The 18,314-nt window shown below is 45.6% G+C and overlaps 1 protein-coding gene across 3 annotated transcripts in view; it reads left to right on the forward strand.

The window, feature by feature from the left end:
- The window catches only part of TP63 (tumor protein p63), a 103,726-nt gene extending 85,412 nt beyond the window's left edge, over positions 1 to 18,314 (forward strand). Inside the window, exons 7-14 of one of the 3 annotated variants that reach the window (XM_010222665.2) lie at positions 214 to 323; positions 1,034 to 1,170; positions 2,110 to 2,192; positions 3,120 to 3,256; positions 14,136 to 14,293; positions 15,231 to 15,375; positions 16,232 to 16,325; positions 17,595 to 18,314. In XM_010222665.2, coding sequence (XP_010220967.1) covers positions 214 to 323; positions 1,034 to 1,170; positions 2,110 to 2,192; positions 3,120 to 3,256; positions 14,136 to 14,293; positions 15,231 to 15,375; positions 16,232 to 16,325; positions 17,595 to 17,891 — 1,161 coding nt within the window. In that variant the 3' untranslated portion in view covers positions 17,892 to 18,314. Of the gene's footprint in view, positions 1 to 213; positions 324 to 1,033; positions 1,171 to 2,109; positions 2,193 to 3,119; positions 3,257 to 7,515; positions 7,717 to 14,135; positions 14,294 to 15,230; positions 15,376 to 16,231; positions 16,326 to 17,594 lie in introns of those variants that run through there. The other 2 variants (XM_088525540.1, XM_088525541.1) reach the window with 2 other exon arrangements.

An 18,314-nucleotide genomic window follows, 5' to 3' on the forward strand; every position in this document is an offset into this window, starting at 1 on the left:
CATCCTCATCACTAAATCTTTTCTTCCTCTGTGTCTGAAATATGATTTTAAGCAACCTCTTGGGCATTTAAGAGCAGAAGTACTTTTTTTTTAAGGAAGTCTTGTGGTTGGGGCTTACTTCATGCTAGTTGGTGGGAGTGGATGCAATTTTAGGGAGAGCTTGTAAAAGGGGCTTTCCATCCACAATCTCTTCATCTACTTTTCTGTGTTTAGGTTGGTACAGAATTCACGACAGTCTTGTACAACTTCATGTGTAACAGTAGCTGTGTAGGAGGGATGAACCGTCGCCCGATCCTCATCATCGTGACGCTGGAAACCAGAGAGTAAGTAGTACATCAATAGCCTTCTGCTTGCAAGGTGGCTTTCTGGTTACAATTCTGCTCTGAGCAGCATTGCAAGGTGCTTGGGGACACTCTGATGGAAGGGGGTATGGGACATTTCTAAATTGCTAAGGACAAGTTCCTGGAATGACCTGACTGGGATATGGGAGGAGATTGGGGTCTGTTAGAGTGTTGTCTGGTGTGAATCACTCCAACTCTGTCCTTGTCTCTCTGCTACTTGGAGGAGGTGGTAAGGATTTTCTTGATGTGGGCAATTCAACAAAGTTTAACAGTCCTGTGAGTATTGTTATTTAACCACCTGTGATTAGTTGGATACCCTGCTTCCATGTCTGCCAGGCAGAGGGCTTTCTACCTATTGCTTTAATGTGACAAGTTTGTCTGAAACAGTAAGGAGATGTGGGATGATGGTTGTTAGGCTCTTTGCCCAACCTCCAGTTTAGGTGTCACCCCTTCCATGGGTAGGTAACATGTAGGAGGACCACATGAGAGCCAAGCTGATACCAGGTTCTGTGTGAATACCTCTTACACTGCAAGGTGAACCCGTACATGTGGTTGTCATTTACAAGATATGTCTAAGGTGCCCACCTAGGATCCAGCTGCAAGCTTGACCTGTTGTGTGAGCTTGAGGATATGGAGGAGGTTGCTAGGTCATGGCTAAGCCTCCAGTTGATGCTTTTTTCCTTTCTTCCCAGTGGGCAAGTCTTGGGCCGCCGATGTTTTGAAGCCCGTATTTGCGCTTGCCCGGGCAGAGATCGGAAAGCAGATGAGGACAGCATCCGAAAGCAGCAAGTCTCTGACAGCACAAAGAATGGTGATGGTACGAAGCGCCGTAAGTAGCTGGCAGAGCTGGGCAAATCGCAGACTGTGCTGTCACAGGGTGCAGGTGCGACCCCAGTGCTTGCACCAGTGGAGGTGGAGCTGTGCATGGGCTTGGAGGCAAGAGGGTTTGTGTGTTCTCCCAGGGTGAGCCAATCTGCAAAATGGTCTGGTGCTTGAGTCCTCGAGGTGCTGAGTGCAGCTGGCTGTTCACAAAATGACATTTGACCGTCTGAGTTTATGGCCTCCCTTGCAGTGCGGCCTGAAGTAATTAACTGTTTCGGGTAGCCTGGTTGGTGATAGCAGGAGAGGGTGTTTATTGTCATCCTCAGGTTACACAGACAGGACTCAGTAACCACGTCTGCACTCTGGTTGCTTGTTGTTCTCCAGTCACTGGGATCTAGATTAAGACTCTGCGTAAACCGTACAGCATGTCTGACATGCACGTTGCCTCTTGTCATACTTTGAGGCGTAAACATACTTGCATGACTTGTAGAAACTCAGCTTTGGTTTCTAACATATTCACAGTAATGGCACTGGGCTGCACAGAAAGGCACTAGGTCTTAGCAGGAGGCAAACTGGAGGGCTTTGTTTCTGCACTATGTCCAGCTTGCTTGCTTCCTCTCACATGCCTTTAGTTAGACTGCTGATTGCTGTTAGCTAGTGAGTATGGCAACACAAGTTCACTAACTTTCATGCAAAGAAACTGTACTTGTACCCAATCTGCTTTGCTGGTGTGTGGCTAATTTCCTAGCACTTCTTTGCAGATTTAATTCTCCAAACAGTAAACCACCCAATGTACATAGGTAATTCGTGCCTTGCGGGGTCAGATGCTAAAGCACAATTCTGGAGTGACTCGGGCAGAGACCCTTCCAGAGCACTGCAGATCTGAGTCCACCTTACGCTTCATGGATTGTCTGTTTTAATGAGATACTTGGGGTTTCTCTTCCAGCTTTTCGACAAGGTACTCATGGCATACAGATGACATCTATCAAAAAAAGGCGTTCTCCTGATGATGAACTCTTATACTTGCCGGTAAGAACTCTGTATTTTTGCTCTTACCTTGTTTAGTGTTTTTCTCATTCTCTTGAGGCAAGTCAGCTGCTCCTCAAGACCTCCGAGAGAACAACAGTGTTAGAGTATGTGGTTGGGATGTACAGATTCCCCCTTCCCCAGCTAACTATTTTAAATGCATATTCCAAACAGAAAGCATGAAAATACCATTGGCTGTGGGCTGAAAGTGTCTTGTGCAAAACACATAAAAATTTCCCAAAGGATCAGTCTGTCCTGGCAGGAGAATGGTCTTTGAAACTTGGCTGGGTGCCTTCTCTCTTATTTTTGAGACTGTGGCATTCAATTTGCTCTAGAGATAATGGGCTGAAAACTGTTTTCTTGGTGGAGAAGGATATTTCTGTAACTTAGGTGTGTTACGCTCATATTGGAGGGGATGATTGACATGAACTCTGCTGTAGTAAGTATAGAATCAGATAGTGCTAAAGGAATCTGTAAAGGTCTATTTTGCTGCTTCCTCATACACTGTTTATTTGGACCATAATGTGCTTGGGTTTAGATCTGCCTCTTCCTCTAACACCCAAATTCAGACACTTTTCTGCAGGGCATGTGAAATTCAGCACCAGGTTTACCTGATGAAGTATATGAGGACTTTTTCTAACAGATGGGATGAGAACACTTTTTGGTTGGTATAGATTTACATCAAGCCAAATGACAACCCCAACACATTCATTAGCCTGCAGTGTCAGATTATCAATTCTTCAAAATTATCTGCTTACCTCTAGCACAAGGCTTAGCGGTTTTATTGCTTATGCAGAGAGTATAAACAGTATTTGCATCCTGCTTTGGTGGTGTTTATTTAAAACTCTGAGGTGGCTGTCAGTTTGGATGCAGTCCTTTAAGGGTTTTCTTTTGCACCCCCACTCATGCTTTTTTCCTCCCTTGATCCAGGTGAGGGGACGAGAGACGTATGAAATGCTGCTGAAGATCAAAGAGTCCTTGGAACTTATGCAGTACCTACCCCAGCACACAATTGAGACTTACAGGCAGCAGCAGCAACAGCAGCACCAGCACTTGCTCCAGAAGCAGTGAGTACAAGTGTGTTTGCAGTGACCTTTGCAGTGAGGATGGTGAAGGAAGAGGAGAGAGACACAGAAAGCTTTTGCATAGCTATTCAGATATCCAGCTGTGATTAAGCAAGGCCCAAAAGCTCTGAGCTTGCTGCATTGGCAAAATCCTTTCCAACGGTGCCGTGCAGAGCTGTTAACCCTCATTCAGAGGTGGTAGGAGGTAGACCAAAGCCAAATTGCTGGTCCAATATTTGAATCTCCAACCCTGAACCTCTGAATTTTGTAACCTGACTTTGTATGTGTAGTAGAACAAACCAGTCCTTCCCCAAATGCAAGTCCTGACAACTTTCAGGATTTTACTATCTAGTCTCTTATGCTGGACAATTCAACTTTTGGTCTTGGATATGTGAGGAAAGGCTGAATATCTTGTTTCTGCCTTCCAACTGGAGCTCTGAGCTTGGTATGCGAAGAGCTCCATCTTAGACCGAGCTGAGGGAGCTCCTTCAAACAGCCTGAGGACAGAAACCTGGTGAGTGTGTGACTGAGCTGAGAAGCTCAGGATGAAGCAATCTCTCTTTTTCCATCTGCTGCCTGTGGAAAAGGGTGAGCACATGGAGTCATTTCCATGCTTCTGCCTTGGAATCCATTGGAGAGCTTTGCCAAGACCATGTAGAGCTGGGAGTGTGAGCCCCAGCTTGGCCAAGCACTTGCTGCTGGTACGTTGCTGCTTTGATGCTGTTGGAGGGCAGCTGTCTGTCTCTGTGGAGTAGGAATATTATAGGTTCCCAAGTCATAAAACTGGAAATTGAAAACTGATGTGTAAGGTTTGCTTTGTGGTCAGTGGGCACTTCAAATTAAGACTCTTTGCATGCACTTTTTAAAGCATCTTCAAAAGCTGTACTTTAACTTACTACAATGTGAGTGAGAAACTTTCCATCATGGTAGAAAAATCTCTATCTGAACGTGGCTGGCTGTGCTGTACCAGAACTACTTTGGCTGAGGTAAAAGGAAAGGGAAAGCAGGTTTTCATTTTCCCTTCTGTTCCCCATGCTTCACAGTTACAGAGTCTGGGTCAGAGAATGATATCTCAGAGCATATGCAGTGTCATGCATGGGACTTGATTCACCTGCTGTATCAGGTGACAAAGTAGCAGTGCAGGCCATAGGTAGCTGCCAACGGTAGTGCTTAGGATCTCAGTCATGCCTACTGGTAAGCTCACACGTCAGGAGGCTGTGGGTATAATTCATTCCTCCACAGAGGTTAGCGCAAGGCCAAGGCACCACATAAGTCCCACTTGAGCCTCTGGGATTTATTTTGCTGCCTTGGCCTTGTCTCAGGACTTCTGCAATACCACGGCTTCATGCCAGATCTCTACATATGTTCACATTGCAACCTGTATGTTTTCTGGTGTCAGCTGGAAGCTTGTAGAGGGGTTAAAGCCTTGTGCTGAAATAGCTAGAGCATCCAGGGGCTTTTTCTGAGGCCCTTAAAAATGATGAGTTTGTCATCGGTGTTGTTTATATACTATAGCTTGTATTTACTAGCTGCTAGGCATTGTGGCCTTTGTGCACTCCATTGCCTGTCTTCAAAGCTTCACCTGAGCTACAGACACTTCAGCTCAGAAATGGTTTTGTAAGCAGAAAGGACAGCAGCAGATGACAGCCTTCCTTTGATGCTGACAGTTGCTTTGCCGTAATTACTGTTTTCATTGTTGCTGTATCAATAGGATGAGGTCCTGACAACTGAGTTTGGTACTTGTGTTACCTTCAAGACCAGTGAGCATGAATCCAGCCATTTAATTTAATGAAACTTCTTTCAGCATGTCTCCTGGCACTCGTCCAATTATGCTCTTTTTTTCTTAGCTGCTGAGTGTGTTGAGATACTAGGGAGAAAGAGTAAGAGCTTTTAAAGATGCCGGGAGGGGGAAAAATACCTGAGTGTTTGTCTAGGAGTACTGCTGTTGTGTCTGCCAACAACCTGCCTCCAAGTAAGGTCCTCTGCTGAAACACAAGTTCAGGTATCTGCTTCTTAGCTCATAAGCATAAGATCAGGAAAGGAAGGCCTTTCATAGGAAAGGTCCTGGAGAGGAGAAATTTGCATGCAAGCGGGTTAAGCTAAATGTGCACTGTGCATCGGTGGGAGATGTTCTGCCAAACTCGGAAGCACACTGACTGCTTTGTGGGTCTTTTCTTTTGAAATAAGATGCTTTCAGTTTATGAATAGGGCTTTACTTTCAAAACTGCAGCTCGCTTTGCATTCATTTAAAGTTTGTGTTAAAACAGAGCGCTACAGAAATGCCCGTTCAGTGACCAAAATCCCCATATATAGGAGAACCTATAGGTTCAAAGGGGGCTCTGGGTATTTGTGAGTCACTTCGTGGTCAAGCCTAGATGGAGATGTTGCTTAATTTCTCATTTGCTTAACTTTTCAAAGCAAAAGTTACCATAGAAAACCTAAATAGATGTGTGAGAGGGAGTTTCCCTTTATTTCCTATAACATGAAAAGCTTCATCTTTTTTGAAGAGCAGGAAAGGGAAGGATGAGATTATCATACTGTAAGGAACTTGAAAAAAAATAAATAAAACCTGTCACTTAGGAAATCAACAGTATAAATGCTTTTATGCACATACACAGCAGTGTCAGGTTTGACAGCCTAGCAGATGTAGTTGTCTTACTGCTCTGGAATGTGAAAGACAAAGCTGGTGACAATCAAAAAGCTTTTTGTCCCACAAGATGATCAAATAATACTTCAGTGCATATACATTGTGCCAGACCACATCTTTCTCTGTCTCATCTCCTCTCTGCTTGATTCCTTGTGCATGGCTTTCTCTTACTGTAATGCCCAATACCTTCATGATCATAGTGGGAAGTATTTTAGCAGCAGTTGCTGTTCTTTCTTTTCCACTGCCAAATATTTGGGCCTGTATCTAAACAGCAACACATGCCTTCATCTAGAAGACTTCCTTTTACTGGTCTGCCACTGTTTTAAAATGTGGTCTTGCCAGAGAGCTCTTGCTATGAACAGGAAGCAAGAAGGAAGTTTACTCAATATTGTAATATGAGAGGGGTAAGTTTTTTTCAGTATTGTAATAGAAGATATACTTACCATCAGTATTCCCAGGGAATATCTGTCCACTTTCTAAGGGTTTCACTGGAAAACACTTCTACAGGCTTAACAATTTTCTGTGATGGGAAGCACCGTTTTCGTAACGGTTTCCATTTGCACTGGTCATAGCATGACTGAAGGGATTTTAGTCTTCCACAGGCTGCTCAGGGCAGCTCTTATATCTAGGCAGATGTTTCTGCCGTCAGCAAGGCTGCAACTACTGGCCTGCTGGCTGCCTTCAGTCTAATGAGCAGAGCAGCTCGTTATCCAAACGAGGGAATTAACCTTGCAAGCAAGGTGTGACAGAGCAGATCTATCCAATGCCTGGAGCCCTCCATCTGAGACGGGAGCTTGCAAGGATCCCCATGCTCACTGTTGCAGAGAAGGGGCTGGTGAGGAAGGTGTTCTTCCTACCTCCATATAACGATTTTCATTTCTGTGTGGAAATTAATAGTTGTTTTTGCATGGTGTGGTTTTGTAGTGCTGTGCTTGCATGCCTTGTAGACTCCAGGCACTTGGATAATGTTCTCATCATGGAATTGCTGAGATGAAAGTAAAAGAAATAAAGTGGAATTAGTTGTGTAAAATGTGCTGTTCACTGTGCTGGCTCTGAGCATGCAGCATCTTCTGCCTCAGTTGACAGCCCCAGGGACTGCTCAGCTTTGCTGTGCAGAGGGTCCCTTGGCTTTGCAAGGTGCTAGTAATTAGATATAATCATTACAGCCCTTTCACTGGGCTAGGAGCAGTATTTTCTCTGTATAGCATCAGCTTCTGTTTTTTCCTAAGTAATTGCAATTTGAAATGGACTCAGCAGAAGCTGCTTCTCTCCTCTTCCCATTTGGCTAAGCATGTGTTTTCCCTCGTCTGTTTCTTCAACCCATTAAGAGTGGCTGGGAACACTATCAGAGTACTGTTTGCAGTGTGAGACTGGGACAGGATCTGATTTTCATAACAGCTACTTGGTTTTTCCTTTCTTGCTAATCACTTGTACCTGGGACTTTCCAGCTTTATAAATTTCTCTGTTGCATACCCTTTTTGTAGGTACTAAGGCATCTGCTTTCCCCCTCCTTCAGTCAATACTGTGATCATGAAGGTGGAAGGTGACTGTTTCTCTCTTGGTTGTTGATAAGGGGTCCCTTACATTCATCTTTTCTCTGGTTCCTTCTCTACAGTCTCCTTTCGGCCTGCTTCAGGAGTGAACTCACGGACTCAAGGAGAGAACCTCCCAAACAGACCGATGCCATCTTAAAACATTCCAGCCCCCCAAACCCATCAGTATATCCCTAAATCAAGCTGGTGGGATTAGTTTACCCAGCTCATGGGACTAGAAACAGCCTGACAGAAACAGTAAATCTCCTGAAGGGACTCAAACTTTGCAAAAACAAAACACTTCTACAGATCTCTTAGCTGTAGGGGTGTAGCATTGGGAGGTCTGGAACCACAATGTTGTCTTCCTTGATGTAACTTTTTCTTAATTTTTGTAACCTGTTGATATTCTTTCCTGTTACTTCTGTATTTGTGAAACTCGGCAGAGTTTCTCTGAGCAGGTCTCAATTTTAAAATGCCTCTTGTCTTGTTTAAATTAAAGATGTATTTGTGGTCTAGCGGGGATAGAGGGTGGGCTGTGTTTAAATGGTCTGTGATAGTCAGTTGGGCCTGTTTTAATGCTAGTCATGCAGTAATAATGCTAGTCATGCAGTAATAATGCAAATATTTGTACTGCTGGACAGAGGGAGATGATAATTAATTAGTACTGGTAAGAAATCAGATTTTTTTTTCCCCTGTAGAAATACTCTCTGATTTGATATTACGATTTCCCCCCCTCCTTAATTCTAGTCATAAAGTCTGACTGAAAACACCTCAAAACTGTAGGAAAGACTGTGTGGTCTTTTCTGACTTTGTACCAGCACTGAATTAACCCAGCTTTGCGGAACTTGGAAAGGTTGGTGGTCCTGACTCTTGGATTTCAGCCAAGGCCTGTCAGTGATGGATTGAGATGCATGGGATAAATGAGAGTGGAGCCTTTGAGTGATGACATCCGTGGGACTCATGTGTGACCTGGTGTCCCTGTTCCTTTGCAGCTGAGGGTGTCAAGGGCAGACTGTCCATATCTGCTCATTGTCCTGCTTTTGGGAAGGAGTTGGAGCTTTCCATTTTCCTTGCAGACTTGCAGTAGTTACTAAATGTTGCTCTAGAGTATTCAATCCTTTAGAGTATTCAACCCTATCCAGTCAATAGAGAGCCCATGGTTTAAAGGAAAACAGTGCCAGCATATGTTGACTCAGCCAACTAGCCTCAAACCATGCTCATCTTGTCCATCAATCCTGCAACCAGCAACTGCTGTTTTTGCCTGCTGTCTCTACATGTATGTCCTGGCTTAGCAATTCCTGCACATTTGATTTTCTCAGCAAGGACTTGTAAACCCTCGCATCAAAGTCTGCCTCTAAAAGCTTTTCACATGGGGCTTGACAAGGTGGATTTGAACCCTTTGAAAATTTAATTTTTAAGTGCTAAGTCTAGACCAGCAAGAAAGGAATGCCTGATCAACAGGCAAGCAGAACACTGGAATTAATCCTGGCATTGCTGCCTGTGCACTCCCGCACATACTGTAGGTAAGAGGAGCTAATTGATGGCACGTGTGATGCCTGTGGTGGATTTTTTCCGTAACACAGAGGATGCTGTCACTTGAGGAACAGCCTGCAGCACTGGTAGAGAAGTGCACTTCCATCCATGATCTCAGACAGCATCTTTCCTGGGGCACCCTGTCACATTCACAGCTGCAGAAAATAGAAATGCAGAGAGGCTCCTGAAGAGGCACTGGGAAGGGTGCTCTGTGCAAGCTGGTGTTGGTCCACTCCAGCACTGGTTGCAGACCAGAGTTTGGATGTAAATGCCAGTGCTCAGCACCTGCTAGGAAATGTGTGGTGGCTGGATAGATCCTGATGGGAACTTCTGTGCCTAGAGCACAATCCATGCTGGATTCCCCTGGGGAAGATGTGCATCTGCCTCTGTTTCTGATATCCTCACATGCTTGGTGCAGCCTGAAGACAAGGTGCCTTCCAAAAGCACAATGGGCTTCCTGGCCACCCACTGAGGGGAAAAAGCCTGATGCAGAGTGAAAGAAGACTCTTATCTCCAAACATCACCCCATCTGCTTCCAGGCAGCAGAGCTGTGCTCTAAGCAGGTGATGACTCGTACTAATATATCTTTTGGGAGCCATATTCCATCTCTGGATATCTCCTTTGTCATCTTAGCAAGACTTGTTCTACCAGGGAGGCAATGAAGAGAGACAAAAAAAATTGTGAATAAAAATAATAACTACTTAAGCACTAGCATGGACTTTTTATATGCTTCCAGCATATGTAACTTGTGTAAAGTTAGCCAAATCAAATACCTCTTCGCTTTGCCTGGAAGCTCTAGGAGGTGCTTTCAGATCACAAAGAAGATAAAATTTGCTCCCTTGCTTTTTATATGGGAGAAGAAAGACAATGCTCATCCTTTTGTGAGAGCTGAGATGAACTGCAAAAGCAACTGGATTTTGGTCTTGTCTGCTTGTGGATGACAGTATGGAAATACTACGATAGGGGCAATAATTCATTGTATAAATAATTGCTTGAGGGCCTGACCACCAGCAGGCTCAAGGGGGTAACCTACCAGAATGTATTGGGTATCCACAGCCCCCACTAAGGAGGTCTATGCTCAAGTTCTAGTTCATCTGGTCTGATCTATGGAGGGGGAGAAAAAAAAAAAGTGTGCATGCCACTGGCCTCTAGAATGGCGTTGCCTCTAAGAGGGCAATGATTTATGAATGTGATCTTAATGGTGACTTGATGAGCTCTCAGCTTCAAGGTGGTTACCTAAGATGCAGATTTTTTTCCTAGCAAATCACCTGGAGTTGGAAGTAATTAGTGTTCCCTTTTAGTCTGTTCTCTGCAGATAAAAGCAAATAACTTTTTCCAGCTGTCTTGTTATTGCTTCTCTGTCATCGCTGGTGCTTCAGAAAAGTAAGTCTTTTCCTTTCCAGGAATAACCAAGCAGGTTAACTGAGCCTTATCAGTCAGTCAAGTACTATTAGCCTGTATTATAGTTCCATTACCTGGAGGGCAGATTGTATCCCCTGCTGTCTTAGGAAATTCCATACCTGAAATCTGTGTGGATTCATTATCTCCACCCTTGTCCCTCTGCTATAGCCAGGGCTCTGTCAGGACTCTTCCTCTCTGCACTACCAGTTGGTGGCAAACCCTACAGAATACTTTTGTGACTGAAAAATGTTCTCCTCTCAACTTCAGAAGAACAGCTGTCCTGCTTTCTAGCATCTTGTTTGGTGGTTCTTTAAGCTGATAAGTGGAATTGCACAGTGTCTGTGACACTTGTATGTCACTACCAGGGGCGACTCAGATGGGGCTCATGCAGTGCAGCGGACACCCCTGTTTGAAAAAACACTGGCACTGGGCACACAGACCATGTGTGAACATAGATGTAGTCCTTACTACGTTGCTGCAGCTGCTCTAAGAAAAGGAAGCTCCAGTTTCAGACACCATCCATACCGCTTGGGTCTCTTTGTATTGCAACTGCCCTGAAGACTTCAGGGTAGCAAACAGTAGGCACCAGGTTTGGGTGAAGTTTTAAACCCTCTGTGCCTATGCTGACCTATTCTTGCACTTACTGAACCTTTGATGTATTTTGTATTAAGGCTGCTTTGAGGGTGCTTTTATCTAAGGTGAGTGAGGACTCTAGGACTTTTCTACTCAATCAGGTAATTGGTCTATCCAAGCAGTTTCCTACCTCTGGTGAAGGGCTGATATCCACTGATCTGGGAAAGTGCAGAAGTGTACAAGGTAACCTGTAAACTGAACGGTGCTTCATATGTGGGAGAAGAAATTCCTTCCTGACCTCTTGAGATGATTACTATATGCCTTGAAGCATGAGAGTTGATGGCCCTCATATGAGTTTGCATAAGTGCAAATATTATTGGCTAAATTACATGGCTTCTTGAGAGAAAAATCAGTGCCTTTGCTATCAGACTATTCCAAGAAGTATAATAGTCTCTTAATTGAAGTCCTTATACCTTGATATTAAAATGCATTTCACTGGCATTGGTATCAAAGAAATGTTAATGCTCCTACTTCTAATCTTTCTTGAGACATAGTAAGTATAACTTTAATAAAAATCACTGTGCATGACGTTCTTTTTACCTGTTTAAAAAAGAAAAAAAGAGAAAAAGCTATTTGTTTTTAATGAGTCCTCAAAAAAGTAGTCTGTGTGTTTAATACCACAAATACTTTATTGTGTTTCTGAAGCAGTTTTATTGATGTGTGATATTAATTTTCAATAAAATTTTGCATCTTGGTTTATCTTTGGACTTTTATTTGGCTGGATGGAATTCTACAGACCCATTCACAAAAGTGCTTATGTGATCGAATGCTTCTGTTGAAATGTATATATGCATGAACAAAATGTTGTTGTTTCTTTCCTGTTTTACTTGCTTCATCATGATTATCTCAGTAGAGCTGATCTTTCTTATGAGGACAAATGAGAAGAATGCCATCCTTAAGTAGTGAGTGAGAATATGTGTTCATTTTGTATAGCATAGGGCACTTTGCTTTTGGTTTGTTTTCTGGCCAGGTACGCTGCAGTGGTCCTGTCTCAAGATCACTGTTAAAGGCATAGAGAGCAGAGTTGAGCTCACTTCTGACCACCTTGGAAAATGCTGTTTTGTACCAGTAGACAGCCACAAAAAAAATCTCTTTAGATGAGCTCTCTAAATGAAAACTGTTCTGTGAGCTTAAACAGTGGAAACAAGCCCTTTTGAGGAAATCTCTTTTGACTTGGAGTTTCACTCTAGGAAAGTGTTGTACATGGTGACCTCCTTACTTGCATACTCCAAAATTGCATATATTTTGTCCTGTGAGTTTGTCTAGTTATGTATTAATTTTGGCTGGCAATCAGTTAGGATAGGTGCCTGGACCTGTTAGGTAGAAATACTAACTTAAGTTCTTAATTCAGAGGCTTTACAGGCCTCTTAAGGGTGGTGTCAACCTGACTTGAATTTCATGGCTGGTCTTCATTTTTAGAATTGGTGAATTAAAACTTCAAATCTGACTGTAGCTCTTTACTCTGAAAAGTCGGGCCTGAACTTTGTGGCTCAGTTTCCTTTGGGAGTTGCTGCTATCGTTAATATTAATTTGTGTAGCTTCTTGTGCTTTCCACTTCCTTGAGTCTGAAGTTTGCTGGATCTTGTCCTGAATCTTCACTGCCAAAGGACAGTTCACACCCTTCTGCACCTCCTGTAATTGTGTAATTAGGTAACATTTCTTCAGGGCCTTAGATACTCTAGCCTGTTAGCATAGATGTTTTCTCCACCCAACCTTGCAAATCTTAAAAGTGCAGGAAGCCAGAGACTATGTAATTATATGAAACTTGACCTTGGGTGCTGAAGGTTTTAATAAATTATCTGGGAATAAGTCTTTTCTTTTCTTTACACTTATTTTAAGTAATAACTGTTCTGTTTGCATAGAAGGAAAGCCAGTTTGCAGGAATCGGTGTATCCAGTTATACAAAGATGAGTAGACTTCCCAAGGGGAAGCAATAAGGGAATGTGCCCTTTAACACTCACCGCAGGGTCACCGCGAGGCAGCAGAGCGAGCACGAGGGCTCAGGCGCTCGGGAGGGTCGGTCTCCCTCGGGAAGCGTGCCCATTTTCCCGAGCGCCTTTGCACAGCCTTGCGGATGCCGCCGGAGTGCCGGGGCTCAGCCCAGCCACGGTCTGCAGAGAGAAAACACGGACTCTTGTGACCTGGCAGCGTTCTGCCAATTGCACTGTCAGGCCCGCTTTAATGATCATTTTCTGCATATTCCAGATAAGGCCCAGCTCCAGATGGGATGCCGCGGTTGTAACGCGATCGGGGGACGGAGCTGCCATTCATGAGCAGCCTGGTCTCCGCGCTCGGGATCGCTTACACGGCCGGACTGCAGCTGGGAGCGCTGGGGCTGCCCAGGGCGGGGAGAGCGCGTGAGCGAGCTGCTCCAGCCAGATCCGTACGCGAGAAATGTTGGAGGGAGCTTGGGGCTGTCTGGACTTGAAGGCTAGTGTACGAATCTGATATTCGTCACAAGCAGCCTGCAGAATTTGGATACCGCGTTGTCCTTAATGTCAGCAAAAGTTGTGTACGTCTCCTATGTGGCTCTGATCATTTTAGTAGCTTTCCCCAAGGAATATGGAGTCAATCATGAAGAAGGAGCTTCTGGCTGTTATGTGTGTCTGGATTGCTGTTTAAATACACCTGGGAATAGCCTGGTTATGTGAATAAATAGGAATTTTGGAAAAACAAGATACCTATATCCTACAGTCAGATGTTTGGGCATAGTTAGAATGGCTTAAGTATTTTCTTGAGTTCTTTTCCTTATGAAAGGAAAGCTCCTTTAACCAGAAAGAGAGCTTAACTTAAATACTATTTTCAGGATTTTGCAGTTGTTTGCTCGCTTAGTATATGTTCTTTTTTCTAACTGAAAATGGTCTGTATGACCTTAAGAATAACCAAAAAAAAAAAAAAAAAAAAAAAAGTGAAGCTACCCCTTGTCAGTATCTTGCAATTTTTTTAATTCCCTGCATTTCTCTGAAAATTTTTAGTTCCTAGTGATTGTCTGTCTTACGATTTTTAGCTGTGGCACTCCCAGTAATTTTGCTAGCAAGTTTACCACTGCCCTACACAGGATACGTAGTCCTTCTGGATGTGCTCTCCTGTCAGCCAAAGGCTGTGCCTCATGTCCCAACATCTCCTCGGTTTGCAGGACCTCCATGCAGTCGCAGTCGTCCTACGGTTCCAACTCGCCGCCGCTCAGCAAAATGAACAGCATGAACAAACTGCCCTCGGTCAGCCAGCTGATGAACCCCCAGCAGCGCAATGCCCTCACCCCAACCACCATCCCCGACGGCATGGGAACCAACAGTAAGAAACTCTCCATGCTGCTTCTCTTGCTCTGGGCTTGCTCCTTGCTTCTCTGGTGAAGGGCTTTGAGTTTCAGAGGCGCCAGGCCCAGTGGCTAATGTTAGTCCAGGGAGCCTTGAGCAACTCACAACAGCAAGGCTGGGAATCTGGAGAGCCAAATATTGCTCCCTGTTGAGCTGCAGGGCAACTTCTTTGCCTCCTTCAGGCTCCAGCTTCCTGCTCTGAGCCTTGCAGAGGCAAAAGTGTGAACAGAGCTGCTCCTTTCTGCAAATCTGACTGCTTGTACAGTCATCTGTCTATCAAACCTCGTTTCTTCCTTTTCCAAAAGAGGAGATGCAAATGTTGGCAAACATTTTATTTCCCCTTTGTTCAATTAAGACACTTAATTTCAAAGGAAATATCTGCAGCTTGTAGCAATTTAACCTGCTTCCTCCTGACTGCTGAAGAGTGCCCGGCAGCCCTGTAAATCCAGGATGACAGACATGATTCTGAGTTTTTCGAGAGCGCTGGGCTCTCACTTACACCTGTTGCTGATCCCCTGTGGGTGCTTGGTGTCTCTGAAAACAAAGCTGTTTGGTTTCTGTATTGAGTTACCCTGCTGGCTCTGTCCTGCTCCTGTTCCGCAGCAAAGAAAGCTGAGACACAGACAGTTTGCTTGAGTTTCTGATGATGAGCCTGTTTGCCTGTGTTAGCTTCCGTTACAATCATGCAAAGGGAGCATTGCCTACAGTTGCTTCAGTGAGGGGAGAACTTCCGAAGGACTTTTGTCCTTAGGTGTTCACTGGGGTCCCTGATTTAAATAGCTTGTGAGATCTGAGGAGTAATTTGTAGGCTGCTGTGGCTGTAGGGTGAGCAGGCCACATCTTGGCACTGGGGGTGAACTGGTGGTCCTGGAACGCCTTGGTAACAATGTGCTCCTTCTGCTTCTCTCCTCTAGTTCCCATGATGGGCACCCACATGGCCATGACCAGCGACATGAATGGCCTGAGCCCCACGCAGGCGCTGCCGCCTCCCCTCTCCATGCCTTCAACGTCCCACTGCACTCCCCCTCCTCCATACCCCACAGACTGCAGCATTGTCAGGTGAGCAGGAGCAGGCTGCCTTTCTTACTCAGGGAGATCAGAGACCTTGCATGAACGCCTGGTCCCCTGGACTCTGCTCTCACCCTGTTTTTCCTGGAGTGCTGGAATCCAGCTATTTGTGACAGTCCCGTGGCCAGCACCCACTGAGCCCTGGGCCTCAACCTCCTACCCATGATCAGCTGAGAGAAACAGGGACTACCAGAAATCTGAGGGCCCTCAGGATCTGCTGAGGGAGTGCAGCACTAGGCCAGGAAGACTTGCAGTGTGTGGTGGCTTCTCCCTGCACCACCCCTCCACAGCCACCCAACAAACTCTGTTGGAGGTCCAGAAGTGCAGCCAGACACAGCCCCTCTGTCTGCCCTCCTTGAAATTAAATCGACTGGCTGAAGCTCCCCTAAAAGAGGAGTACTTGACACTTAGGGAGGAGCGTGCTGTTGTGGAGTACTTTGGTGCGTGATGTATCTGAGCCTCAGCTCGCTTGGTGAAGCCCTCTACCCCCACAGCAAGCTGCCCCAGGCCTGGCCACCTTCTCAGGGAAATTCCTCGGTGACCTGACAGGAGGGCCCTTGGGAGCCTTCTTGCCCCAAGATCCAGGCCACATCTTCAGCTTTCTACTGATGTGAGATGCTACTGTGAGGGTTGTCTGCTAGGAGCCAAACTGAGACTCCCTCACCTGTTTCATGTGGCAGTGACATGGTTTGTTGGCCTGGGATGCCTTGGAGAAGGTCAAGCCAAGGGTAAAAGCTTTGTTTTCTGTTGCTGCAGGTTGGCTGAGTGTTTGGTTTTTCTGTGGTTTGGGCTGTTGCAGCCAGGGTGATCCTTTTTTCTCTCTCCTTCCTTCCTTCCTCCTCTGCAGCTTCTTAGCGAGGCTGGGCTGCTCATCCTGTGTGGATTATTTCACGACCCAAGGGCTGACCACCATCTATCAGATTGAGCATTACTCCATGGATGTAAGTAACTCCTCACCATTTCCTTTGTTTGCACTCTTGGCCCTGCTGTAGGAACTGACCTAAAATCCAGACTCAGTGTTTTTTTAATATACAACTAGTTCAAACTAAGGCTGTCATGCACCAGGGGAGACTTCTTGCAAGGTAAAGAGGAGAAGGAACCTGTGCCAGAGGCATCGTTACAGTTGCCTTGCCTGGTATAGGGCGAGTGTGTCTCCCTCTACCAGCTCATTTTTTAGCCCCAGAAGTGGCCTCAGCCCACAAGCCTGTTGGCTCTGCAAGGCTTGGTTTCAGTTTACAAAGCTCTGAAACACCTAACCTGCCTGCAGACAAGTAACTGTTTATAAGTGGTCTGCATTTTCCTTCCCTGCTCCTGTTTTCTAGCCTTCCCTTAATGATCTTCCCTTGCTCCTGGCATCTCAGTCCAGCTCTCTTTTCTTGCATGGCTTCTGCTGCAGGGTTGCTTTTTCTTCTCCTGTACCATGTCTCTCTCCAGAGTGGCCATCCCCTTTTGCCCCAAGACTTTGCAAGGCTGTGGTGCATTTGCTTCCTGTGCTGGGCTTCATTCTTTCTGCTATTTGCTGTAATTAAAAGAAGCTGACCCAAATTAATCAAAGCTGATGGCGTCTGAAAAAAAATAGCTAATACCACATTTCCCAGTTAGATAAATGGTGCCCTGAGGTACTATACCTGTAGAGATGATAGTCTCAGACTTCAAGTATTCTGATGTTAGATTTTTGTCTTAAATTTTGTTTGTGTTCAAGTAATTAAGGCAATTTCTATACAGTCAGGCCAAGAGCTTTGAATACAGGAGCCCAAAGTTTAATTCTAAAATCCTTTTGGAGCCTTTGAAGTAAGCATTGAAGTTTTCAAAGCCGTTGGACTTCTGCAGCCAGCATCACTCACTGTAGACATACAGCAGAGCTCACCAAGGCTGTTTTGGAGGCTTTGCAGTCTATTTAAAAGTCTGTCTTTCAGCCCCAGGGTCTTCTGCATGAGCATATTCCATGTTGCTTCAATATGGACCTCATGTTATCCATTCTTGTTGCCTCTTAGCTATGTGTGCTTGTTGAAAAGCAGTGAGCTAGTGAGCCACCGCCTTTAGTTTACTGTTTATCTTCTCATATAGCCCATCATGGCCACCTGTATTTTGACAAGGGTTTGGGGGTTCATGAGTGCTTGCCCAGTGGCTCAGAGGCCCCTTCTCCCAGAGCCCAGACCCCCTGGATTTCCCAGGGATTGCCCCGTTAAGCCCTCCTCCTTGCCTTGCAGGATCTGGTGAGCCTCAAGATCCCGGAGCAGTTCCGCCATGCCATCTGGAAAGGCATCCTGGACCACCGGCAGCTCCATGACTTCTCCTCCCCTCCCCACCTCCTGCGCACGCCGAGCGGCGCCTCCACCGTCAGCGTGGGCTCCAGCGAGACCCGGGGCGAGCGGGTCATCGACGCCGTGCGCTTCACGCTGCGGCAGACCATCTCCTTCCCGCCCCGCGACGAGTGGAACGACTTCAACTTCGACATGGATGCGCGGCGCAACAAACAGCAACGCATCAAGGAGGAAGGGGAGTGAGCTCCGCGCGCCCCGCTCCACCCCGCCTCGGCCACAAACTGCTCAGCCCTTCGCGTGTCTTCATCCTGCTTGGTACCGCACCCCTGGAAGAAGGGTGGAGAGAGCCTTCTTACTCAGTCGTGCTAGTTAAGCCTTTAATCCTGTCTAGGCCACGTCCTTGGACTTGCGACCTCCATCGCAGCTCTTGCAAGGGAGAGCCGAGCGAAGGGGGAAGGCGGGTGGTGTTTCCTTGAGAGCCGTTGGCCTTCTCAAGAAGGCGTTGTTCTTGTCTTGTGTTTTCCTTTGGGGAGAGGGCTTCTTTTCTTGATTCTTGAATCCTCGTGCACTTTGTAGGTGTCTTGACCTGCAAGCTGTGTGTCTCATCCAGCAATCCTGCTTTGAAAAGCAGGAAAGTTCAAAAAAATACAAAAAAAGTGAGAAAAC

The sequence above is a fragment of the Tinamus guttatus genome, unplaced genomic scaffold (assembly GCF_059628265.1).
Source record: "Tinamus guttatus ecotype Peru unplaced genomic scaffold, ASM5962826v1 Tinamus_guttatus_pri_ptg000227l, whole genome shotgun sequence".
Classification (NCBI taxonomy): domain Eukaryota; kingdom Metazoa; phylum Chordata; class Aves; order Tinamiformes; family Tinamidae; genus Tinamus; species Tinamus guttatus.